This window comes from Tauraco erythrolophus, chromosome 5, assembly GCF_009769465.1.
Source record: "Tauraco erythrolophus isolate bTauEry1 chromosome 5, bTauEry1.pri, whole genome shotgun sequence".
Taxonomy (NCBI): Eukaryota; Metazoa; Chordata; class Aves; order Musophagiformes; family Musophagidae; genus Tauraco; species Tauraco erythrolophus.
The window spans coordinates 18837618-18863733 of record NC_141469.1 but is presented as its reverse complement, the minus strand read 5'-3'; the positions used below and the strand labels follow the sequence as shown (position 1 = coordinate 18863733).

At 42.3% G+C, this 26116-nt stretch overlaps 1 protein-coding gene across 1 annotated transcript; it reads left to right on the top strand.

Moving 5' to 3' along the window:
• The first annotated feature begins 421 nt into the window (after nt 1–421).
• On the top strand, nt 422–25945 carry PKD2 (polycystin 2, transient receptor potential cation channel). Its single transcript, XM_086611857.1, has 15 exons — nt 422–824; nt 8747–8860; nt 11762–11895; nt 12252–12502; nt 13269–13493; nt 14047–14275; nt 16108–16278; nt 17623–17804; nt 18661–18781; nt 21156–21254; nt 22253–22374; nt 23197–23314; nt 23570–23733; nt 24501–24648; nt 25712–25945. The coding sequence occupies exons 1-15, from the start codon at nt 422–424 to the stop codon at nt 25943–25945; spliced, it is 2715 nt and encodes a 904-aa protein (XP_086467983.1).
• Nucleotides 25946–26116: the final 171 nt, after the last annotated feature.

The window sequence follows — 26116 nt, the reverse complement described above, 5'->3', positions numbered from 1 at the left end:
CGGGGACGCGAGACGAGCACCGTCGGGCGCACGGAGCGAGCGTTACCTCTCTCGGATGCTGCTGTCTGTACTGCCAGCCTGTGTTTTGCTGTAACCGGATTTAAATAAAACCACAAAACCCTGTACCTGCGGGCTGCATTACTGTTTGCTGGGTTGGGGCGGGGGGGAGCTGTCTGGCTGCTTCGGGAGCATTAAGACCTCTCCTTCTCAAAATTACGTGAAACAGCTGTTCCCCTGGAACTTATTAGGTGGGCAAGACCCCTCCGCGGGGCCTCCTCCTGCTTTTCCCCCGGCCGCCGCTCCCGCTAAGGGGCACGGCAACTACATCTCCCGCCGTACCGCGGGCTGGCCGGGCCGCCGGCGGAGGGCGGGGAAGGGGCGGAGGCGGCGGCGGCCCGCCTCGGGCGGCGGCGGCGGGCTGATGGCGGGCCGCGGGGACGGCCGGCGCGGGCGGGAGCAGCTGGAGCTGGAGCGGCTGGGCGAGGCGGCGCAGGCCGGCTCCTGCCCGCCGTCGCCGCCGCTCTCCGCCTGCTCGCGGCAGGCCTGGAGCCGGGACAACCCGGGCTTCGAGCCCGAGGAGGAAGGGGCGGCGGCGGCGGCAGGGCCGGTGCTGGAGATGGACGTGGAGTGGGGCAGCCCCGCGGCCGGCGCTTCGTCGTCGTTGGGCAGCGGCGCGGCGGGTCCGGGCGGCGGCGGGCGGCGGCAGCGGCGGCTGCCCGCGGGGCGCGGCGGGGCGGAGGTGCGGAGCCGCCTCCAGGTGCCCCCCGACGGCGCCGCGCCCCGCCGGGCGGCCTGGGCCAAGCGCCTGGCGCGGCGGCTGCGAGGTGAGTCTCTCTGGGCTCCTGTAGCTCGGCTGCCTTTTCCTGCAGGCTGCCGCCGAGAGGAACGTTTATGAGTTGTTTGTAGTCCCTTTTGCCTTTTCTTCCAGCCACCCCTTTGCTACCTGTCCTCTTTTTCCTCTACTCGTGTTCTTTTCCTGTCTCCCCTGTGTCCATCCCTGCTTGCCCCGTCTGTGTTCCCATCTCTTTGCCCGCATCCCTATTCTGGTCTCTGTCCTGGCTATGGCCCCAGCACACAGGAATGCACGCACACCTCTCGCCTTCTTTTCCTCGGGAGCATAGAGCTCTCTGCGCCCGGGTCTTAGTCCTGGCTGCTTTCAGTGTAAGAGAGTCTCCTGAGTAGTTTTTGGATGCGTGTGGCTTTTTTTACCCAGCAGCAAGTCTTTGAAGAGTTGGAGCAGAATACTTGTCTTTCTCTCTTTTTCAGCATCCTCTGCCCTATAAAAAAAGGGGTTAGGATGGCATTTGTGTTTAGAGTGACATTGTTGGGAGAGTGTTTTGTTCATTTTTGCTTTTCTGCACTATTGTGCAGTGCCTTGGAGCTGCTGTCAGTTGTTGAGGGCTGCCTGTTGATGCTCAGCTGGCAACCAGGACATAGTTTGACGTACAAGTGGGAGCACATCAAACGAGCATTTGGAGTATCCTTCTAACCTTACTACATTAACTCTGTGCTGAACTGGCTCTGTACAGGGTTCATTTGACACCGCATAGAAAATGGTGGATGGGGAGTTCTTTGGATTCAAGATTGTGAGAGCACATGTGAGAAACCCCACTTCCTTTTCAGAGAAGCTTAAAATGTGAGCATCATATCATGAGGATTTTAAATGTAGGATTTGTTTAAGTGTCAGCCACATACTTAGAAAATATTAGAAAATATTCTTCTTTTAGAAGAAGAAACATAGCAATGGACTTGGCAGTGTTAGATTTACAGTCGGGCTTGATCTTAAAGGTCTTTTCCAACCAAAATGATTCTATGATATTAAAATGTGAATTTTCTGAAGTGATAGATAGTGCCGTTACTGGCTCGACACCATCAGCAGAGGTGTCAAAACAAACTTGATTTTAAGCAGGGACTTGCAAATTAAGCTATTGTATGTACTCTATGCCTTCACTTTGATTTTCATCTGCATTCAAAAATCATTTGTTATAATGATTTCTCTGACTTCAGCTGCCTTGCACTAAAATAAATCCCTCTTGATCATTGCAGTGTTTTACTTGAATGCAAGTCAGACTTGCAGAGGTTATGGAATACAGCATGTTTTCTTTTCAGCAGTTTTTATTGAGAGAGCGTTCGATGAACTAAGTCACTTCCTAACAAGAGACCAGAATGGCCAGGAAAAAATATCAATGATAATTACGCGTTATGCATGAACTGGCACTGCTCTGCTTGGAGTATGCAATGGTGTGTTTAGTTTAGTTTGTCCCTGAGATATGTAATGCCTAGGAAAGGACCCGCTTCACGTGGAGAAAGTGAAGTCCTTTTATAAAAATTCTTACCTAAGCAGACTGTTCAGATGCTCCCTTCGTACTACTTGTTGCCGAAAAGGAACCTCCTGTATGTGCTTTTAACTGTGGTGAAAAATAGTGGTATTTGAACAGGAGGTAAGAGTGACTTCGTAATGACCTGGCGTAAGTTGCTACTGTTTCATCTCCATCGTGATTTCTGCAGTAATACTGGAGACAGGTTATCCACACTAGGACTGATTTTGGTGCTGGTTTCTGAGCCATTTTGACCTGAAGGCAGAGCTTAATAATATGGGTTTTGTGCAAGGTCAGAGAATTCGCAGATGGAAAGAGAGTTCATCAGACAGACTTTTTTCTCCACACCTCTCATCTCATGAGATACCATTCTAATGTAGGCTTGGTAAAATGCTTTGTTGAATCATATGTAGTTCATCTGTGTCTACAGCTTAGGGTTGGTTTTGGGTAGAGGAAGGTCGCTTTGGAAGGTTGCTTATTTTTATTATGCTTTTTTCTAATAGTTCTTTTTTGTTTGTTTAAGCCTATACATGTATTTTCATCTTGTTCAGCTGAGCGAGCAGCAGAACTAAGAGGAATCAGCTTTTGGTGAAGCTGCATGCTGTGCTGGGCAGAATGAGTGCAGCTGAGCCTTCAGCGGCATCAGCATCAGGCAGATGTTGCCAGAGGTGATGTTTTGGCCCTGCTCTGACAGATGGATCCCTTCGCCTGTCGTGCTGCCTAAAAGCAACGTATCTTGGGCTAGAATAACCAGTTTGGGAGCTGATGCACATCTGCAGCTTGAACTTTTAGTTTCTACTTTCAGGCTGAAAGATGAAGACCACCTTTGACATGGTAACATTATGCATCCTTTCGACTGGTGTGGTTCTCTTTGGGTGTCACTACTGGGTGTCAGCCTATTAGTCAAACATGTGCTGTATGGAGAATGGTGCAAAGTTACGCGTTCTTGCAGTGCAAGAAAACAAAAATAAGTGGTTTTGATAATGGCCGTGGACCAAACTACCTCTTGCTGTTTGAGACAGTCAGTGTACACTGGTAGTATTCTATTTTTAGCTGTAAAATGAAAAGACTTGGTTTCATGTTCTAGGAATGTTCGGAGTGGATTTATCCCTGCGGTTACTATCCACAGCTTCTGTTGATTTCTGACCTGCCCGCGTGTTGTGTTTATAGGCAAGTGTAGCTAAAGTTACTGTAGTAGGCAGATCCTTTTCTGACTCTTTCATGAGAATGTTGCCATTAGTTCTTAGGCACAGTAAATGGCTAGGTGTGACTTTTGTGCTGCGGAGGTACTGCAGGGTGCTGTACTTGCCTGTTGCGGAGGTAACTAACCTGCTCTGAAGAATGTGATTGCTGCAGGCTACGCAACAAAAGGGCTGATTTCAAGCCTGAAATTAATGTAGGGCACTTGAAGGATAACTGAGGTTTTAATACTGAAAAGAGCACTCAGTAGTTCTTTTGACATGTCATGGATAACCATGAGGATCTTTGAAGACTGGAAAGTGGCATACTCGATACTGTGTTTTATTTCAAGATGACTAGAGGAAAGTTAGCATAGATTTATTTAATGAAATTCCCTTCCACTAGACAGAATTCAACAAGAGGGATTAGTCCTTTGGATACCTAAAGTGATAGTGTTACTGTGGCTAAACAAGTTGCCACTCATCAACTGAGGGATACTGAATGACAGCTTACATTTTCTTGCTGTCGGTTGTGAAATAAAAGTGTAGAGAGGATTTAAGGTAATGGAATTTTGGTAGTTGCGACTATTGGGGGGAGTGTAACAGGAGTTACTGAGTGAACAGCAAGTAAACTACTTCAGATTATCTGTATTTTAGGTTTCTCTCTTTGTGGATTCTTTTCAGATTCTAATGGGAGTCTCTGTGAGCTATCTTTAGTCCCTCTAGTTTTGCAGATCTCTTCACCAAACATCGCACGTGCTGAGGGGAGAGGAGGGGATGACTGTTCATAGAATCATAGAATGGTTTGAAAGGGACCTTAAAGATCATCTAGTTCCACCCTCCCTGCCGTGGACACCTGCCACTAAATCAGGTTGATCAAAGCCTCATCCGACTTGACCTTGAATACTTCCAGCGATGGGGCATCCACAACATCTCTGGGCAACGTGTTCCAGTGCTTCACCACCCTCGGAGTTGAAGAATTTCTTCCTTAGATCTAATCTAAATCTACCCTCTTTCAGTTTAAATACATTGCCCCTTGTCTTTTCACCATATACCCTCTCCAGCTTTCCTGTAGGCCCCCTTCAGGTACTGGAAGGCTGCAATAAGATCACTCCGGAGCCTTCTCTTCTCCAGGCTGAACAGCCCCAACTCTCTGAGCCTGTCCTTTGAATAGGAGAGGTGCTCCAGCCTTGGATCATCTTTGTGGCCCTCCTCTGAACTCACTCCAGCAGCTCCATGTCCTTCTTGTGTTGGGGACTCCAGAGCGGAACACAGTATTCCAGGTGGGGTCTCACAAGAGCAGAGTAGAGGGGCAGAATCACCTCCCTCGACCTGCTGGCCACTCTCCTTTTTAGTGCAGCCCAGGATACGGTTGGCTTTCTGGGCTGCAAGGGCACATTCCCAGCTCACTTTGAGCTTCTCATCAACCAGCGCTCCCAAGTCCTTCTCCTCAGGGCTGCTCTCAATCCATTCTCCGCCCAGTCTGTACTTGTGCTTGAGATTGCCCTGACCCACGTGCAGGACCTTGCACTTGGCCTTGTTGAACTTCATAAGGTTCGCAGGGGTGAACTCTGTTAAGGAGAAAGTCATCAAAAGTTTTGATGGGCAAGAGCAAAGTCTGTTTCCAGAGCCAGACTGGAAAGGTAGTCTATCCCTCAGAGCTGTACTTGGTCACCTAGTGCTGCTGTGTCCTCGTGTGCATCAATACTAAGGAGTGCGTGTGGGGTATTTCTGGAAAGGTTTTCTTGGTTGTTGTTAAGTGGAAGTACCAAATACCATTTCCAATCACTCATTAATTCTTACATTCCCAAAGAATGCTGCATGGCATTTTCACTGAGTTGAACTAGTGCAGGCTCCGATTATTATTCACTATTATTATTCTGATATTATTTTTCACTATTATTATTCCAATATTATTCACTGTAGATTAGCGAAACTGTGTTTTGTTATTGTTTTGGGACAAAGCATCGTTGCCTGAGGGTCGCTTTCCTTTCTTTCCTCCAGCCCCGTTCTTTCCCCAGCATCTGAATTTCTGTGTAGGCAGATTAGTTAGTGATATGTATCTTGGCTTGAGCTGCTTTCGGAACTTAAGACTTTTACATAAATCTGAATTACTTTATATACGTTCTGTACCTTATAAACTTGGCTTTATGATTATGTAGGTATATGTGCACATGTAAAGTACATGTATACATGTGATTTATATAATGTATAACATTTTATAGATGTGTAAACAGAAAGTTTTTAATTTTCCATGTTACCTAACAAGCTAGACTTTTTATTGTAAGATGAATTTTCATCTATTTTTTTAAATTTGCATTTGATCATTATTTTTTGACAACTCTTCTCAGTTTATATACTCTTTGGGTAAGCTGTTTGGGCTATAGAACGAGTATGAGAGAATTGTTAGTTGCAGATTTGTTTGATAAATGAAAGAGTGCAGAGATTGTGTCAAAAAAGCTGACGAATAGCAAATTTGTGTAGGGAATGAACTGAAAATGATTGATTGAGGCTAGAAACAAAATGGTTTTGGTGCTTGCAGTAGATGTCAACTTAAGTCCAGCACTGCTTACCGCCACCATTCTTGATGCCTCTAAACCAATATTCTAACAAGGTGAAAAGGGGAATAATGTACATACCTTCTAAAATCATGGCAACTAGTGAAAGCTTTAAGTTAGCTGACGGGCAAATCCAGAGTTCATTTAATACAAAGATCATTGTATGATCTCTGGTACTGGTTTGTTGGTGGGTTTTTTTTGTTTTTTATTTTTCCACATGTAACTTTCTGTTCCTTGCTGACTCCTAACAACATTCTAATATGACAAAATTTGAGCTTGCAAGCTTTCTGCTCACCACATTTCTTATTGGTGAGTAATGTGCTGACAGCAGGGACTTGGCTCTCTGGCCAGCTTAGCTCACTGGCTGTTCCAGGCTTTTCTTCCTCTCTTCCGTAATGTTTTCCTGCCTTTATTATGAGGGTTGCTAGTGCAACGTAGTGCTGTGTTAGGGGCTGAATTTGTTGAGTTCTTTATTATTAGTGACTCTGTAAATGTTCTTGGTTTTGTGTTTCTGTCTTCAAGAATGACCTAATGGTGAAGATTTGGCATTCTGTGTAGTAAAGCTGCAGTCTTTATCTGTAAATTTTCAGACTTAGCCTTAAAGAACAGCTTTGAAAAAGCTCTCTTGTTTTGGGGGCCGACACTAGTGAAGGTTATAAGTTACTGATAAAGGAGTGTGAACAGAGGTTAGTGCTAAGACTGTTAGCGCTTGCTGTGCCTATGCAAGAGAAGTTTCCTGGTTGACTTAGTAGTTAGGTCACAACTTAAAAATGTGGGCGCTGAAAGGCATCTAAAACTTTTTTTTTTTTCTGAATACACCTCATATTTGCAGGTAGAGGGAAGAACTTCCTTATTCCCATCTCTTTGTTCCCATCTCTTAAGTTCTGCGGCAGACAGATCAGCCCTTTGTCTGCTTTAGTCTTACAGCTGTGGTTGCAAAGCAACTGAACTCTCGCTTCATTGTCAGCTTTGTAACATGTTTTGGCTATCCCTTGTTGCTCTTCCATTTGACTTCAAATCACTGTGGTGTGTTTAATGGATCCAAGATGTTCTCCTAGGGAGTTTGAGGTCACTTCATTTCCATCGACTGAGAACATAACAGATCTTTCGGGAGGTTGGCCATTTAAAATACCTGAAAAGAAAGGGGTGGAAGTTAGGCGTGCTTCTGTAAGACCGAATTTTTATTTTTGTATGCTTTCTCTCTCACCATAAACCAAGGTCAAATCACCTTGCTTTATTTAGGCTTAAATGAAGAGAAGTTCCTTGAAAGTAGCAGTTCTGGTCTGAGCATCAGCAGCTGTTCCCAGCTTTTTTTCTGTTCTGTATTAGGCACAGGAAATAAGTGTGGTGGCTACTAAGCGCTTTCTGTTCTCGGATGGTGTTTCTTTTAGTGACTCCATGTAAAAGATCCTTTTGCTTTTCTGTTACCCTTTTGGAAGGGATCACCAAAGTTTAATAGCTTCTCTTAAGTCTGTCTTCTTATCATGGTTTTGATGAATGGACCACTCGGTGGATAAGAAATTGGGTGGATGGTCGCACTCAAAGAGTTGTGGTCAACGGTTCAATGTCCACATGGAGGCCTGTGACGAGAGGTGTTCCTCAGGGGTCAGTACTGGGACCAGTGCTATTTAACATCTTTGTTGGAGACATGGACAGTGGGATCGAGTGCACCCTCAGCAAGTTTGCAGATGACACCAAGTTGTGTGGTGGTGTGGACACGCTGGAGGGAAGGGATGCCATCCAGAGGGACCTTGATAGGCTGGAGAGGTGGGCCTGTGAGAATCTCATTAAGTTCAATAAGGCCAAGTGCAAGGTCCTGCACGTGAGTTGGGGCAACCCCAAGCACAAGTACAGGCTGGGCGGAGAATGGATTGAGAGCAGCCCTGAGGAGAAGGACTTGGGAGTGCTGGTTGATGAGAAGCTCAACATGAGCCGGCAATGTGCACTGGCAGCCCAAAAAGCAAATCATATCCTGGGCTGTACCAAAAGGAGCATGACCAGCAGGTCGAGGGAGGTGATTCTGCCCCTCTACTCAGCTCTCGTGAGACCCCACCTGGAATACTGTGTTCAGCTCTGGAGCGCCCAACATAAGGAGGACATGGAGCTACTGGAGCGACTCCAGAGGAGGGCCACGAAGATGATCCAAGGGCTGGAGCACCTCTGCTATGAAGACAGGCTGAGAGAGTTGGGGCTGTTCGGCCTGAAGAAGAGAAGGCTCTGGGGTGATCTTATAGCAGTTTTCCAATACCTAAAGGGGGCCTACAGCAAAGCTGGAGAGGGACTTTTTACAAGGGTGTGTAGTGATAGGACAAGGGGCAATGGCTTTAAACTGAAAGAGGGGAGATTTCGATTAGATATAAGGAAGAAATTTTTCACTCAGGGGGTGGTGAGGCAGTGGAACAGGTTGCCCAGAGAAGTTGTGGCTGCCCCATCGCTGGAAGTGTTCAAGGCCAGGTTGGATGAGGCTTTGGGCAACCTGGTGTAGTGGAGGGTTTCCCTGCCCATGGCAGGGGGGTTGGAACTAGATGATCTTTAAGGTCCCTTCCAACCCTAACAATTCTATGATTCTATAAGAAGAACCTGCAGCAGACGTGACATAGGTTAAGCTTTCAAAATCACTTAATTTGTTATGTCACTTGTGTATCTATTATCAGACATCTGTGTACATCATTATATGTGTTTTCCTTTTAAGGTCTATGGGGGACAAGACTCATGGAAGAAAGCAACACCAGCAGAGAGCGGTATCTGAAAAGTGTTCTGCGGGAGTTGGTTACGTACATGATTTTCCTCGTGGTCTTGTGTGTCTGTAAGTACTGTTCAGCATTAATGCACCCAGTTCTGTGCAATCTGCTTGCTATCTGTGATTCCAGAATGGCGGTTGTTTTCACTGATGTGGGAGAAGAATTAATGAGCAGGTGTGTAGCCACATATTTGGAATGAAATCTTTCTCTCATTTCTGCACATGAGCTGTTGCTTGAGGTAGAAGGTACTGCAATTTTCTGTGCCTTAATAAGTTTTGAACCTTTAAGCAGGATGAAAATATTCCTGTACTTATTTTTTTCAGGGAGCATTTTTCAACGTAGTACCACATTGCAGTGTAATGCTTCTGTTGTGCGTTTGAAATCATGGAACAGAACTGTCCAATGTGAAGAGTAGGAGTTAGTCATCTAGGACAAAAAATTAAATTAAATCATTGAGTTTCAAATTTATCACCAAGCTACGTACAGATCGTTCTAAGAATAAAAGTTCTTGAAAGTAGTTGGAAAGGCAGAGATAATGCTAACTACGTAGAAATACTTGATAATCTGTGTTTGCGTAATGCTGGATGTTTTAAATGTATCTGCAGCCTATATATATGCAAGTGTATATGGATCACAGCTGGAGACTTCCATGATTTAAGTGTGTCATTTGTTTTGCCTAGGATATCATGTGAAGTATTGTAACAGTATAGAACACAGAACAGAGTAACATTCAACCTACTCTTTTACTGTTTTTTTTTTAATTATTTTATTTGGCTTTTAAGCAGATGACTGCTTTGAGGTGGGTGTTCCAGAATCAACACTGAAGATAATATTAGCAAATTCTTCTAAATACATGGTTAGTACAGAAGTGAGGAGCTTGATGGAGCTTGACAATATTCCTGGACCCAAGCAGAGTTTAAGAAAGCAACCTGAACTGAGTTTGCTATTCTTTTCTCAGGGTAAAGAACCTTAGTGATGCTGGAGCACAGATAGTACAGGATGTTTGTCACAGGCCTGGCACAGCACCATGAACAGTTGTGGCTGTAATGTTATAGTTCTGACAGCGGTCATCTTTTCTGGCCTTGGCAATTTGAATCTCTTATGCAATTCTATTTCAAGATTTCTAGGGCTTTTTAGGTTAATAGTCAAAACAAGGCCTGTTCATCTATTTGCATAAAAATTAGCAAGACAATGCAAAATAGAACCTACTGTGGAATCGTGAAATAAATGTTTTATTTGGTTACTAGAGAGAATAACAACAAAATCCGTGTGCATTAAGTTAGTTTATCTTTGGAAAGCCAGTATGTTTCAAGCCTCTAATTTTTAGTGTGAGCAGTCCTATTCTAAGGTCTGAAATGTCAGTGACAAGCTGTTGTTTATATTCCATTGTAATAGAACAAGGTGATTTTTTTTTTTATGAAAGATAATCTTGGAGTGGAGAAGAAAATGCAAAACTATATTGATAGATTGGCTCTGAGAGCAAGTCTGCCTTGCTTGTCTGGAGTAGAATTACTAAAAAACCCCAACCCCTCAAACTTTATACTGTTGTCATGAGTGTTTTGATGTTTTACTGCAAGCATGGTTATATACTAAATATTATGGATTTTTCTTTCCTGAGTCCTTTAAGAATGCTTAGTGCAGGTTTATGGACAAAGTAGTGTGAGACTGTTTGTAGCTGCTCTGCTGTACTGCCAGAAGAGGTGCAGCGGTGAGGGACCTGAATTAAAATAAAGTGAAATTGGCTTCAGTGGGAGAAGTTTGAGTGCAGGCTGTTAACAATTTGTTTTGCTATAGAAAAAGATTTTTGGTAACAGAATAAAGGAAAAGTATAGTGTGTTTAAAAATCTACAGATATTGCAAACTCATTAGTATTTTTTTTTAAGGACTATCCTTTTTAATTTTACACATAAGCAAAAACTATGTGACAGACTGCTCTGTGGCTTGGCATGCCCTAGGAGAGAGCTTGCCAGAGCAGGCTAAATGCTATGGGCGTTTCTTGTCCACTTGTGTTTTGGAGAGTACATATTTAGAGAGAATCCAGGTATTGCTCAGTCGTGTGATACGTTCCATGCGCCACAGCAGAAGTCTATTAAAAGTAGTTCTTGATCTGCAGTGACTAGAGAAAACACATTTTCTTCCCCGTGATAAAATATTTTTACCAAATTGTCAAAACTGATGGAGACTGTTCAGTGTAGACTTAATCTTTCAGGCTTCTCTGAGTTTTAGCCATAAAATGGTTCTAAGTATTTATAGTCAGTAACAGTATCGGTGCCAGAGACTGTTCTCTCAAGCCATCTTGGCTTTGCACATCATTTTATAATTTATGGTCTGTGGTCCTCAGCCAAATGCTTAGCCCAGTGTGAGGGGGAAAAAAAAGTAGCACACAGTCATTTATTTTCTGCGAGGAGATTCTCTTAGAAGCACTGCACGTCCCGGGTGAAGTTCTGTTGTCTAACCGTAGGCAGCTAATGTGAGTCACGGTGTCCTGTGTTATACTGGTTGGCTGTCATTATCTGCTCAAGCAGGGCATGGTTCTGAGGTCTTGTGCCATCTGTGCCAGCATTCTATCGATGCCTTGGACTGCACAAATCGCCTAAAAGGCACTAGTTGCCTCTCTTCAGGCAGCTGAATTGTGCCTTTGATTTTCTTGAAGTTAGGTTTTGTAGAAGCATTGATAATAGAATGAGGTGTGGGAAGGAGAACTGAGTGTTTTAAACTGATTAATCAGTCTGTTCTTCACTGCTTTTTGTGTTTTAATCACAGTTGACAGACAAGTGCTGCTTGGAGTGGATTTTGTTTTGTTCTGAAGCTTGAACTTTTCAGCTCAAAATCTATACAAATACAACCTGATGTATTCAAAACAAAACAAGCAAAGTACTCTTTTTTTTTCTTTTTTTTCTCCTTCTTTTTTTCTCTTCTCTTTCCCCCACCCCTTTATCTCTCACTTCTTACCAAATCTTTTGCAGTGACTTACGGGACAGTGAGTTCCAGTATGTACTACTACACAAGGGTTATGTCGCAGCTCTTCCTGGAAACACCTGTATCAAAAACAGAAAAAACTGATTTCAAAACTTTGTCCACAATGGACGACTTCTGGAAGGTAATCTAAACCAATTTTTTATCTCTCTGTTGCTGCGATTTGCTTGTCCTGTCATGGCCTGTAAATTTAACCTGCAGGATCTTTTTCCTAATGCGGTAGGGGTTGCGGGTGAACATCTGGGCATACAATATGAAAGCTATGGAACAAAGCAGGCCTTTAATATATGAAAGTTTAGAAATAAGGTAATGCTAATGGTGCAGGGTAGGGCAAGGTTGTGGAATGTCTTTGGAGGACAAGTAACAGTAAGACCTTATGTCAGAAGAATTATCAACTGCAATTCTAACACATCCGAGGAATGAAGATCTGTAAAAACAGCACTGGCAACACGCAAACTAAAATTCTGTCTTCCTCCTCAGTTCACAGAAGGCCCTTTGCTGGATGGTCTTTACTGGGAGATGTGGTACAACAACAAAACCATGGCAGAAAACAAAAGCTTCATTTATTATGAGAACCTGCTGCTAGGAGTACCTCGCATTCGACAGTTGAAAGTGAGAAATGGTTCATGCTCAATACCTGAAGATTTAAAAGATGAAATCAAAGACTGCTATGATGTCTATTCTGTAGCTAATGAAGATACTGCTCCTTTTGGACTTCAAAATGGAACAGCGTACGTAGTATTCCTGTAGACACATTTTGTTTTTGTTTTTCTCTTGCCCTGGGTTATGCTGAATTACACAGTAAGTCACTTGGCAGAGGCAGCTCTGCATTTGCTGTACATTCTGTCTGTAAAGCCAGGTAAATCCAAAGCAGCTGCCCGTTCTGCTCATGGAGAAACCTTACTGAACTTGGAGTGGACTGTCCTCTCAATCCGCTGGAATGTAGGGTGCAGTCGTCGTGCCCTTGGTAGCTGTTATGCATGGGAGACACGCTGTGGTCTGAGTGCAGCACTGCAACTCAGGAGCACCTGTTCTGTAATTCCGGGTTGTATTGCTGCAGTGGGTCTCACTGAGTTGTCTTCCCAGGCTAAAAATGGGAATAGCACTGCCTCTTTTAGAGGATGATGTGTGAGTCGAACTGTAAAAGGTTTTGGAGGTGGAATGTAGCAATGTAAATGCCAATTTCCTTTCTTTCCCTAAGGGTAGAAATTCTGTGTGAGTGGATTGATGTGTTCTCTTTTCATAATTAATGACTCATTCTTTCTATCTTCATTAGTGACTCATCTTTCTATCTTCATTTTATTGTGTTAGTCAAAGGAACTTCGTAAGCTCTTTCTCCAAGGTACATCAAAACTTTCTACAAGTACCTCTTAAACAAAAGCAGCTTTAAGTAACTGATATATTATTTTGGTCAGATTTTGTTGGTGTCTGTTTTGTTAATTGTTAAGTTGGAAGTGAAAAGACTAACGTGCTCTGTTTCACTTACTTCTGAACTAGTTGGACATACACCACTGAGAAGGATTTGAATGGGAGCAGCCACTGGGGCTTGATTGCCACATATAGTGGGGCTGGTTATTACCAAGACCTCTCAAGGACCAGAGAAGTGACAGCTGTGCAGATTGCTAGCCTTAAGAAGAACCTGTGGCTGGACAGAGGGACCAGAGCAGCTTTCATTGATTTCTCTGTATACAATGCAAACATCAACCTATTCTGCGTTGTCAGGTATGAACAGAGCTATGACAGTGTTCAAATTGCACAGTGTAGGTTGTAGGCTTGGGGTTTTCTTGTGATTGCTTTGTTTTGAGGGCATGGGTGAGTATATGTTTTGTGTAAAGGAGACAGACTGAAGTGGCATGCCTCTCTGTCAAAGAGGTGAGACTCTGCAGGGTGGCTGCACTCACCATCTGGAGGCAGTTCTGACTTTCCTGATGCTGCAACGGCTTGGCTGCAGTTTGCAGGCAACTTCGCTAGTGAGTTGACTTGTTAAATACATGGATATACCATATCAGTCTTTAGTTTAGACAGCATGAAACAGATGCAAATGAAGACAGGCCTTTCTGTCTGTTTTCTCACAGTTCCTGGAATGCTTTGGGTTTTAGTCAAAACTGAGTGTGGTCAAGTTTACACCTTCAGTTCTCTGTAGTGTCTTCTTTGATTCATATGTGGGCTTTTGCCTGTTTCCATTATTTAAATAATTGTGTCCATGTACTTTTAGGAGTGCTTTTCATCAACGCTGTGTAAATGAAATATTTTCTTTGCCTTTTTGTAAATGCAGATTGTTAGTGGAGTTTCCAGCCACTGGAGGCCTTGTTACGTCTTGGCAGTTTCAGCCGGTGAGGCTGATTCACTACATCTCCACTTTTGACTTTTTCCTGGCAGCATGTGAAATGGCATTTTGTCTTTTTGTTCTTTATTATATGGTGGAAGAAATCTTAGAAATTCACATTCATAGGCTGCATTACTTCAGAAGTCTCTGGAATTGCCTTGACGTCCTTATCATTATGGTAAGTAATCAGGCTAAAATTGCTTTCTGAAATGTGCTTTGTGGGAGACATTAATGGCTCAGTGTTCTTATTGCTGGTTTATGGGATAGGGCCGTCATTAGGAATGATACAGACTATTGGGCTATTCAGACTGAATAAGACCATTTTACTCTGTGTTGTATTGTTGGTGTGTTTTGCAAACTTACTTGTTCCGCCTTTGGTGGTTTCAACCTTTGTGTCCTGGTGAAAAGCTAGAGTATTTATCCAGTATTCTTTTTCACAGTTTTTGTTTATAAAGGCACAACTGTGATGGGAGGTAACAAATCCACCCTCATTTCCCCTCTACATATCTGATACAGACTATTGAAGAGCCTTTCAAGTGACGAAAGTCATCTGCTTTAAAGTAGTGATTTGCATTTGGAGGAGTGGGACTGGGATTTGAATATATTTGTGAAGAACCACAAAGAGATTTAATGTGGTATTAAAATACCAGCTAATACCAAGTTTGAAGAAGTGTCTCAAAAATGTAGAGTGCTAACAGCTGTCAGGGCTGCTTTCTTGGTTAAGTGAACAGTGTTGCACATCAGCAATCTCGATGTAACAGAAAATCTGAGCTTTGGATTTAAAGCTACATAATATAATTCTCTCTAGACTTATATCAAGTTGTGCTTAACAAAGAATACAAAGCTAGCAGTGCTGAAACAGTTCCAGTCCCACACGCTTTTTATATCTTCAGGCTTGGACAGATCAAAGGTTTAAGTCTTGAAGTTAGTGCCTGTAACCTAGAGAAATCATACTTGCATCATTGTGCTTTGTACATGAAAGACCATTTAGGACAATGTAAACTGTGTGCTGTATGTTAGACTGAACAGTGGGGGTGGGAATAAGATGCTTTGCTGTTACAGTCAGTGAAGTGTATTCAAGTGGGAGTGTAAAACTCAATTCATACCGAAGGGTCAAAATTCCATGTTTATACCTTGTCTGAGAGAAATTACTTAAATTTAGGATTATTTACTTTATGACTCTGTATACCTGGTGAAGTGTTCACTTCCACTAATAAAAAGCACATTTGCAGAGGTCAAAGCAAGAACTTTACCTGTATGGTAAAACTACAGCTTCTCTGCTGTTGTTTGTTCTGGGCAATACCAGTCAGTCTGCACTCCGGAGAAACTCTAGTACCTTTTTGCCTACTGCTGTCTTTCTGCTCTTTACTCTTTTTCACCTTTGTCTTTTTGAGTTGTCATCTTTCTTTCCTTTTATTTCCTTCTCTGTGACAGCTTTGTTTTTCTGAGTTGGCTAGGCTTCACTGTCATCCTGTTCTTTAACTATGGCAAGGAAAACATTTCTAAAACTCCCAGGCTATTTGTCTGTAGTCTAGGACTGTAATGGTTCTGTTGTGAAAAGCATTTCCTGATATGTCCAGAATTTCTAGTTTGGATCCTATCTTAAACAGCAGTCACTGGGCTGTTAAATTGCTCCTGAGTGAAAGGTGGTGAAACCTGGCCACCTCCAGCCCCTAAAAGTGCCTGGCCCTAAGCACTAATGTGATCAGTGACCAGTGGGGTTGAGCCCGCAAGACTGCGAGAAGCTTGTATCAGTGATGATTTTGTTTTTATTTCCACCCCCCCGGCTCTTTGCAATCTCTCGCTTAGTTTCCTGTGTAAAACTTCCACTCTGTAGTCAAGACACCTTGAAACAATATATTTGCTTTTACTTAAAGCTCACATTATGTTAGTGATACAAATAACATGAAGTTCCTCATAGCTTAACTTTATCTGATGTATGTGGCTAAAACAAGTCGTTTTGAAACCCTAATCACCTTACGTAAACTTGTATGTTTCTTTTGTACTCAGCTTTCTGTGGTAGGTATAGGAATTGGCATCTATCGGACATCAACTGTTGATACACTCCTGAAGAAGCTACTGGAAGATCAGAACTCGTTCCCCAATTTTGAGCCTTTGGCATATTGGCAAATGCAATTCAACAACATTGCTGCAGTCACTGTGTTTTTTGTCTGGATTAAGGTAACTCCAAGACACACATCCTTATTCTAACATTAGAATGTAAGCAGTATTCTGAGTTTCACGTGATATATTACTTGAGGTTTAGTCATGTTTCTCCTACAATTGGCCATGCAAGAAAGTCAGAGCACAGGGGTGACTTCTTGCACATTAAAAGCAAGATTGTAATTTGCCATAGGTTTAGTCAGCCTTTGTTTTTAAGTTTAAGTCTAGAAGACATAGCCAGTGTGTTGCCCACCAGCCTGGGCTGCAGCACCAAGGACGCTGTTGCATCTTCCGCAGCCAGGAGGAAATGGCCTGCCTCTTGTAGGCAGGGTCGGTACCTTGAGTTGATTAGTTAATTAGTCATTATATTCAACTCAATCCAGCTGGGCAATAATGACTGGATGCCATACCAGTGCTAGTGCTTTGTCACAGCAGACACATAAAGAAATGTTTTTATTATCCGTGAATTGGTAAGTCAGTAATTCTTACTGGGTATGGGTACTGCTTTTTCCTAGTCTGATTTAACTGTGGCCTGTTTGTCTGTTCAAAACTTCTGAATCGTTAGAAGGGTTGGTAAAGCCAGTCCAATTCATTTGAAAACTAGATAGAATACTTGAGTTAAACTTAATTTCCCTGACTTAATGCCTCCTTTCTAGTGATACTTCTTTTCATATTCATACTCATTTTCCTATCTTCTGTATGTATAAAGTTGCAGAGGAACATTTAATTAATAAACTGTCTAACAGGGGAAAATGTAAGACCAATGGTAAGTGAATTTCCACTTTGATACTCCAAACTGATACTTAGGTTTATCAAGCAAGTTAGCTAATCTCTTACTGTTTTGTAAGACAAAGCTGCATCTAATTTTTGCATCGTGGTTTAAAAAAAAAAAAAAAGGCTTATTATAAGAAATAACAGTGAACTGCAGAGTAGCAGAATAATGTAAGTTGGAGGGGACTTGGAGAAGTCTCTAGTCCAAGCACCTGCTCAGAGCAAAGTCAGCTGTGAGATCTTCCTTTCTTGCATTTTACTACTTCATAGCAAACATCCTCATTGAAGATAAATAAATAGGTGCTTGGAAGCATCGCAGTAACACTGCTCTGAAGCTAAGGTGCCAAATAGAGGAGTGGAAAACAAACCAAACCCCACACCCAAACAAGAAGCTGGTGTTCTCACAGAACTTTCTTCGCATTTCAAGCCTCAGTGTTTTTAGGAAGTGATGTGTTTCTAAACGTAAATTAACTGACTTTGTCTCCAGTCAAATTCAGTAAGACATCTTGTGTAAAAGGCTGGAGAGCGATTGTGTTAAGAAATTGTTATCTTCCTTGTCTTTACAGTTGTTTTTTTTTTTTCTTTTAACAGCTTTTCAAATTTGTCAACTTCAACAGAACAATGAGTCAGTTATCCACTACCATGTCTCGCTGCGTCAAAGATGTCATTGGCTTTGCTATTATGTTTTTTATTATTTTCTTAGCATATGCTCAGTTGGCCTATCTTGTCTTTGGCACTCAAATCGATGACTTCAGCACTTTCCAGGACTGCATGTAAGTACCAGAATAAAAAATGCAAAGAATTTCTCAGTGTCTTGGTAAATGGATTTGGTTGCCTCATGAGAGACCAAGCAAATCCTATGACATCTATCTAGACAGATAAGGTGCAGACATATCACTGTTGATGTAGCTCAGTAGCAGATGCATTTTTTTGTAACGTTTTTAGTTCAAAAACTATCTCTGCTGTGAGATTAAAGATATACACTATAGTTAGATCAGTGAGCTAAAAATGATGGGTTTTGGTTGGTGGAAGTGACATGGCTTTCGTAACAGTCACGTTTCTAGACAAAGCAATAACTCTGTCTTCAGCAGTTGGATGATTATATGCCTACTTATCTTTGTAATGCTTACTGAAATGTTGTATGCATAGTAATGCCATGTTCCTGATAGTATGTGTAGTTGGGTGACTCCATCTTTGACAGCCAACTAGTAAATGTGTAAGTGTCTGCTGGAACCCAGAAGAGAGATAGGACTAAATATAGGATTGTTAATCATTTTTTTTCCTTTATTGATTTGGTACAGCATACCCAATTGTAACTGAGGTAATTACTGGATTGTTCAGTTATCCATTTCTCCCTTCCCACATTACCAGTTGTGATCGAAAGCCAGAATTAACCACCTTAGTTTTGTTATGTGTATGTGGCACCCGACTGTGGGTTTGGTTATGCCTAGAGATGGGCTTGAGGAACTGACTGTTGCAGTGCCTGATAAAGTTTTGCAGTAGTGCAGACCTTTCTGCTGCCCATCAGTCAGACTGTTAGGATAAAATAGCTTGAGAATTCTTGCACAGCTCCAAAAGTGGTGTGGTTTTTTTTTTTTTTCAACTTCTGGATGTGTTTTGTTTTTTAAGATTTACTCAGTTCCGCATCATTTTGGGAGACTTCAACTTCACAGAGGTTGAAGAAGCTAATCGTGTTTTGGGACCAATTTATTTCACTACATTTGTGTTCTTTATGTTCTTCATTCTTTTGGTATGTATGCCTTTGTTTATGCGGGGTGGGTAGGTGGCCGTTTTTGCCTCTCTTGTTCTTTGATTCCTACTGCTGCTTGGGCTTCTTTTGATAATGGTGAGTGTGCAGCCCGTGTAGAGGCCTGACTGTTACATGGCTGGTCACTACAATCTTTTGTTTTTTTCTTAATTTAAAATAGATTTGCATTGTATGTTTGTTGTCATTCCCATATAGTGCTCCATGTTGTGTTGTTTGGGTCTTTTTATTTTTAAAATCTGACTAGTGTCTGGTTGGCATACACAGCAAGCCTGTATCTTTTGGTGAAAAGTAGCTGTAACGTCTATTCAGACTCTTAGTTTATAAAGTGCTCTAATGTGTGGCTGGCTGTGTTTGCAGTAGCCTAGTTTATTTGTGCAACACACAACTTGTCTGCTAGAAGAGCCTAATTCATCAGCAGTGCAGCAGGTTTGCTTGCAAAGGCCTCTTTTCTATCCTCTCCCTTCTTCAGGGCAAACTTGGGCACTGTCTTTCTCGCCTTCCCAGTGCCACTTTTTGACAAACAGCACTCTAAGAAGCTCAACTTATCTGAGAGACTGTATGTAGACATGATTGTTTGACAAATAAATTCAAGCAGTATGTTGTGAGTGAGTATTCATCTTTTGTACACTCTGTTAATACTAGTATTGAATCCATATTGCAGTCTTACTAATAACTTTATTATATAAGTGGAGGGAGTAGACCTCTCTCTTAGAAGCCTAGGAAACCAAGTAAATTTTTCTTTTTTCTTTTTTAAATGTCTATATAAGTGAAGAGCCCCAGTATCTTCTTGGATGTAGTTTTCAGTTAGTTTGGTACTAAGATTAATATATAGTAATTTCGTTTCTGATTATATCGCCAGATGGAAGCTGCTGAGCAAGAAATCCTCAAATTATTCCCCAAACTGTATGTCTTTTGGTGATTTGATAAGGTGACAGCATTAAAGCAGCACTTTACTAACCTTAAAATGGTAGAGCAGTCCTGTGTCATCATAACTTTTAAACTTATTTAATGACCCTTGTACTTAATGAGGCTTTTTATTATTTGAGATGAGGAGAAATGGCACTCAGATGTTACTTGTGGGAGAAGACTTCATCTTGGCTATTCACTAGTAAGGAAGCGGAGGATCTTAAAGCATTCAGTGAGATGGACCAGTAGTCAATTGGAAGATAACATACGGGGCACTCTGGCCAAAGAAGCACATGAAGCAGGTTTTGTGTTTGCTTTGAAGCATCTCACAAAATCCAGAGGAGCAGAGGCTAGTGTCCAGCAAGGAAAAGAAATCTTTTTTTCTAAGGGGTAGCAGAAAAACGCTGGAGTGTGAAGGCACAGCGGGTTTTCCAAAATACTCACCATAATTTATGTGCTTATTAATATATGCACACCCTGTCATTTGGCTGGAGTGAAATGTTGCTGTAAGCTCCTTGAGACCAGTCTAAGACGTGGAAACTAAGCTAGGGAAGATGGACAGAAAGCACCAACTCTTATTGTTGGCCAGCTGAAAGCAAAATAGTAATTAATTTACCTCTTATTTCTCTGGTGTTGGGCAAGAATGCATAAAGACACAGCATTGGAAGATTGTTCTCCTAAAGCATTTAAGTCCATGAGGAAATAGAGGTTAATGCTGCCTTTTTGCGTGAGTGGCACATTGAACGTGCCAGTCAATTACTTTTTGAACTTGAATGTCCAGCTTGCAGTTCAGTCATGTTCAGCAGGACCCTTTCAGTAATGACAGCATGACTCAAGTAAATTATGTGTTTGGCATAGGGTTAGTGAGACCAATTTTTTCTCGTTTGTCTGAAAAAGGGACCAAACTCTTTTCAGAGTTGGTGGCATATGTGCCAAGTATCTGATTTTAAGCTTTTTTATTTTTATCTTTAGTCTGACGTGCAAGCAGAGCTGTAACTAGGTAAGAACCTTCTGTTTGTGCTGGTTCTTACGGGATGAATAGTTAACTTGATTCCTCAGGCGTTTTTGTTGCCAGCTGTGTTGCCTAGATTAATTCACAGTTGTTATCTGTGTAAGTTTGGTCTTGCAGGTAGAAGGCCAAACTTACTACATATAACGTTAAACAGGTATGGTTTATTGCCACTGCTGTGTGTAGGCAGGAACCCTCTCTGGAAAGTAGTTCTCCAGTTATGTTAATAACCAGTAGTCTTGATTAAAAGTTGTTATACTGCAGTGCATCAGATTTCAGTATCTCAAACTCTAGATGTTAGTGCTTTTTAAACAGCCCATCATTTTCTTCTGGTCCTGTTTAAAAAAATTAATATATAGGTCTGCACATGAAGGCCATAGGAGTAGTAGGGCTCAGACTTGTTGAAATTTAAGTGGTCTTTTTCATTTCTCTCACGAACAGAACATGTTTTTGGCCATTATCAATGATACATACTCTGAAGTCAAATCAGATATGGCCCAACAGAAGGCAGAAATGGAACTGTCGGACCTTATCAGAAAGGTAAAAGTAATGTTTTGTTTGTTTGACATCTCATTCGTCACATCTGAACTTAATCCATAAACCATACAAAGTAAAGCTGACAGCAGCTGCTGAAAATACACATCTCTTAGTTAAAATAAATGAATCTGAGGTGAGTGTAAATTAAAGGAATGAAAATTTTCCATAACAAATATTTTAGTTGTCTGAGACTTTGCATTGACTGATCAGCTTACTGAATATGACATAGGATTTGTCTGACTAGGTACATACAGAAGAAATACTGAACTGATAAAGCTGAAGAGCTGTTTGGTTTGGTCACAGAATTCAGAATAACCTCGTTTCAGGCAATAAGACGAAGCAAGTCTTGGATAATGTGTTGGGAGCTCCTAGGGGCAGTTGCCAGTAAGGTTGTTGAACACCAAGTTGAGCTTGACCTGAACCTCAGTTTCGGAAAAACATGTGCATGTTTGTGCGCTTTGGCATGGATGGGGTGCTGTCCCGTTGTCAGAAATGTCTGAATGCATACTCGGCATGACCAGTAACTCAGTTTAAAACTTGGAAACTGGTTATTAAAACAGAGCAGAGAAAAATGAAAAGTGCTACATTGTTGGCCTGAGGACTTCTAAAAAACAGCCGTTCCTACAACCAAAGAATGAGAGATAAGCAAAATAACGGCAGAAAGTTGTACCTGTTTTGTCAGCGTTATTTAAAACTGTCACTTAGCTGTCAGTTACTGCCGAAGGTGTCTAACTGGGAAAAATGCTCCATCCCTATAGACCTGCAGTGCAAACTGAATGATGAACGCCTTACCTGTAACTGCGAAGGTATTTGTATGCCGCCCATTTAAACTCTGAAATAAAAGATGGATAAACTGGAGGAAAAGACAGGTTCTTGCAGGGCTTTTGGAACTCACTGAATTATAATGTACACTAGGTGATTTTTCTAATCAAAAAAGTTATTAGAAATCAAGTGTAACACTTCATGATATGTAAAACATGAAATTTCACTTTTTCTTTTAGGGCTACAACAAAGCCATGATCAAACTTAAGTTGAAGAAAACTGCTGTTGATGACATTTCAGAAAGTCTGAGACAAGGTGGGGGAAAACTAAATTTTGATGAACTCCGGCAAGATCTAAAAGGGTAAAGAAACTGTTATTTTTTATCTCAAATAGTATCCCCAGAGGCACTTGATGTTGTCTTTGATGTAAGAGTATGCTATTGTGAATAAAGACAACAGAGCAAAGTACTTTTCTTTTGGTTAGTGGGTAACAAAGCATGTGCTTCTCCTGTATCTAGTGGGAGATTTATGTAAACAAACAGACGTGTACAAGTAAACAGTCGTTGCACCCGAGGTCTGCAGGCATTGCACAAAGGAAAATTCAAACCGTGGCATGGAACCGTGGAAGAAGAGAGAAGAGGAGTGGGAAAAGAATGGTCAATTTGAGGTGGAAGAGAAGTCTTAACTAAGGAGGTCTGCTGAGCTCTGGCCCTTGGAGTCTGCACTACGGCTGGTGTTGCTGCAGCGGGGCAGCATCCCGCACCAATGGAAGAATTTGGTGCTCTGGGGCCCAACCTCCTTGAGTTGCTGTGTTGTGGGGGAGAAGGGATCTGAGGAAGCAGAGATTTAAGGCCCTAGAGGAAACAGTAATGTTTCTGTCAAAGCCACTGCAGGAGTTTGTGAAAAGGCAGGAGTCCAAGGAAAGGGAACAAGTCAAGGAGGTATGAAAGGGATGGTTGTGAAGGAGCAAGATGCAGTCTAGGGGAGATTTGTGCTATTAATTAATGAAAGGTGAGGGCTGAGCTTTTTGTTGTCAGTGTTTTGAATTTATAGGAAGCGCTGGGATCAGTCATGTCTTTGGCTTGGAGATGAAAGTCTGTTTGGAGTGAAGTGTTTTTTCTAATACTTGAAGTTCGTTAAGCATCTGAAAAATTGAAAAGGAACTGTTTTTACTACCTTTTCAGAAAGGGGCACACGGATGCAGAGATTGAAGCAATATTTACCAAATATGACCAGGATGGGGACCAGGAATTGACAGAGCATGAACATCAGCAGATGAGAGATGACCTGGAGAAAGAGAGGGTGAGCTCAGCGTTTAGGAGTAGTACGCCACTAGCACCGTCTGCCAGTCTTCTGCCCCTGCTGGTTTGCTGCCCCAGAAGAATCCTCTTGTTTCCCTTCACATTTGCTCTCATCCCTGACTGTCTGAGCAGAACTGTATAAAGGCAAGGGGCAGCTGATGGAGGGCAGGAGGTCTTTGACCTTGACGCTCCCATCCGCTGTGTACAGGTGAAAGTCTTGACATCTTCTCTGCCTGTGACTTGTATTTTCTCAAAGGAGGATCTGGACCTGGATAGGAGTTCTCTGCCACGTCCTCTGAGCAGCCGCAGCTTCCCCCGGAGCTTGGATGACTCTGAGGAGGATGAGGATGAAGACAGTGGACACAGCTCCAGGAGGAGAGGCAGCAGCTCTAGTGGGGTTTCCTATGAAGAGTTCCAAGTGTAAGTTTTTCCTTCTGAGGAGAATAAATCTGCCTGGTGGTTGGTTGTGTTTTTTTCCTTGTGGATTTTCTTCTTTCAGTTATATAGCAGTGTCTCCTATAACTGCATATTAATCAAATTATTCAAAAAAGTAAGTGGTATGTTTTTAAGGTGCTTAAGTCACTCCTTCTAGTAGCTTTCAACCAATATCTGAACTGAAAGTACTTTAGAGAGGCTCATGGGAATCAGAAAACAAAAAACAAATCAAACAAACAAAAAAACCCTTGTCCTTAACACCTGGCCATGGAAAAGACAGAGAAAATGGTCATGCTGCACTAACATCAGGAAACTTCTGTGGTTTTTTTAGTAGTAAAACCTGGAGGTGGTTTTAGCTTTAGTGAGAACTTCAGCTGTTGTTTTTAATAAGATTAAGTTACTTGTGAGCATGTATTTTACCTAAAATGATAGATCTCTGTATTAATTATAGCAACACTAGCTGAATGAAGAATTTGAGTGACTAGAAGCAACAAATTTTGATAAGGATGCCCTAAAAGCAAGGAAAACAGAGTGTAATATGTACTTTTTTGCCATCTGCTTTACCCCTGTGTTATCTCCTTGTTCTTGTGTACCTTGTCCTTTCCTGGACAGTAGGTCTCAGTTGTGGAAAGTCAGATGCGTGCTTGAATTAAGGTGCTGTCTCATCCGTACCTGCTCTGTGTGTTGATGTGCTAGAACCATGCTGACTTGGAAATGTCAGAGTCACTGAAGCTCACACTTGTTGCCCTCAGACTCATGAGGCGAGTGGATCGCATGGAGCATTCTATTGGCAGTATTGTCTCCAAAATCGATGCGGTTATTGTGAAGCTCGAAGCAATGGAGAGAGCCAAACTAAAAAGGAGAGATGTGTTGGGAAGACTGTTAGATGGAGTGACAGAGGTAAGAAACCCACTCTGTCCTGTCTGGTCACAACCTGCATGGCTTGCTTACTGCTAGCTGTTCTTCCTACTGCTTGGCTTGGGAGGGTTGAGGGAGTGGTGGTAAAGACAAGGCGGGTGCTTTGGCAGTGGCCAAGTGACTTCAGTTTTAAGTTAGGGATACATTAAATTCAAAACGTGAAATGTTAGGGATGTGGTGCAAGTTTCAGATATGACAGCGCATCTTATAGCAGGCCTGTGTCATGCTGAGGCAACAGAGCACCATTTAAACGCCTGAACTGGACAGCAGTGACGTTCAGTAGTTGCTGAAGCAGCTCATTCATCCCTTGGTGTCCGTTGGGATTACTACAAAGCTTTTTATGGACTAGGCTGTTAGAGTCTGGGGGACCCACCCCAGCATGCCTGTGCAGCCTGCTCTTCTTCTCCCGTGCTGCTTCTGCGATTGCGTGTGGCAGGTAGAAGCAGGTCACTTCTGTCACCAGGGTTATCTAGCTTCTCTTGCCTCCCTTCCCACCGTCTTTTTCTTGAGGGCCGTTTGGAAGTGGCCAGTGAGACAAATGTGTTATTTCTATGGACGCTGAAACTTGTCAGCTTCCGAATGGGGCAAGAACAGCCATAAGAGGGCTGCTAAGGGGTGGATGAGATGCACTGTCTTGGTGGGTTATGTAGGTCAGGCTTTGAGATGCGGTGTTCCTGGCTGTTACTGTTGTTCCAGCCTATAATTCTGCTTGATTATTGAGATGGGACTTCCTTGTGGATGTGCTCTCCTCAATATAGTTTACATTTCTGGAGATGGATTTAAATATTAGAAACTGTAATCGTGCTTTCGTAAGTGAAGGTGACAACCAGGACATTACGTCCCTGGAAAGAAAACAACTAACTGCACTAGCTGTGTTTCTCCACTAGACTATGGAAATACTTGAGGATAATAATAAGAATTAATTAATAATAAATAAATAAATAATAAAATAAGAACAATAAGCTTTTCCCATGTTTGTATAGGGTTTTGCTTAGATCGCAGTTTGGAAGCTGTGCTTCCAGCTTGTGTCTTTTAATCTGTGCAGGATGAAAGACTGGGTCGTGACAATGAAATCCACAGGGAACAAATGGAGCGACTTGTGCGAGAGGAGCTGGAGCGCTGGGAATCGGATGATACAGCGTCTCAAATGAGCCATCGGTTGGGAACACCACTGGGACTGAATGGCCAGCCTCGTTCGAGGAACTCTCGGCCATCTTCCTCCCAGTCGGATGGTATTGATGGGGGAGGAGGAAATGGGGGGAATAACATCCACATGTAGGCTTAACTTTGTAGGCGATGCTGAATGTTTCAGGTCAGTATTAAGCCAGCAAATACACTACTCCATTGTTTCCCAGCATGAGGTGATCATCCTGATCAGACCACTAAGGACAATTTTCACTGGTGGGCAAAAGCAAATATTCTCTTCATAAGGCGTTTTCAGACATATGTA

Coding starts and splice junctions, on each gene's coding strand:
- PKD2 (XM_086611857.1), top strand. CDS start 422: ATGGCGGGCCGCGGGGACGGCCGGCGCGGGCGGGAGCAGCTGGAGCTG. Junction 13,494..14,046: donor AACCTATTCTGCGTTGTCAG/GTATGAACAGAG, acceptor TTGTAAATGCAG/ATTGTTAGTGGAGTTTCCAG. Junction 14,276..16,107: donor TTGACGTCCTTATCATTATG/GTAAGTAATCAG, acceptor TTTTGTACTCAG/CTTTCTGTGGTAGGTATAGG.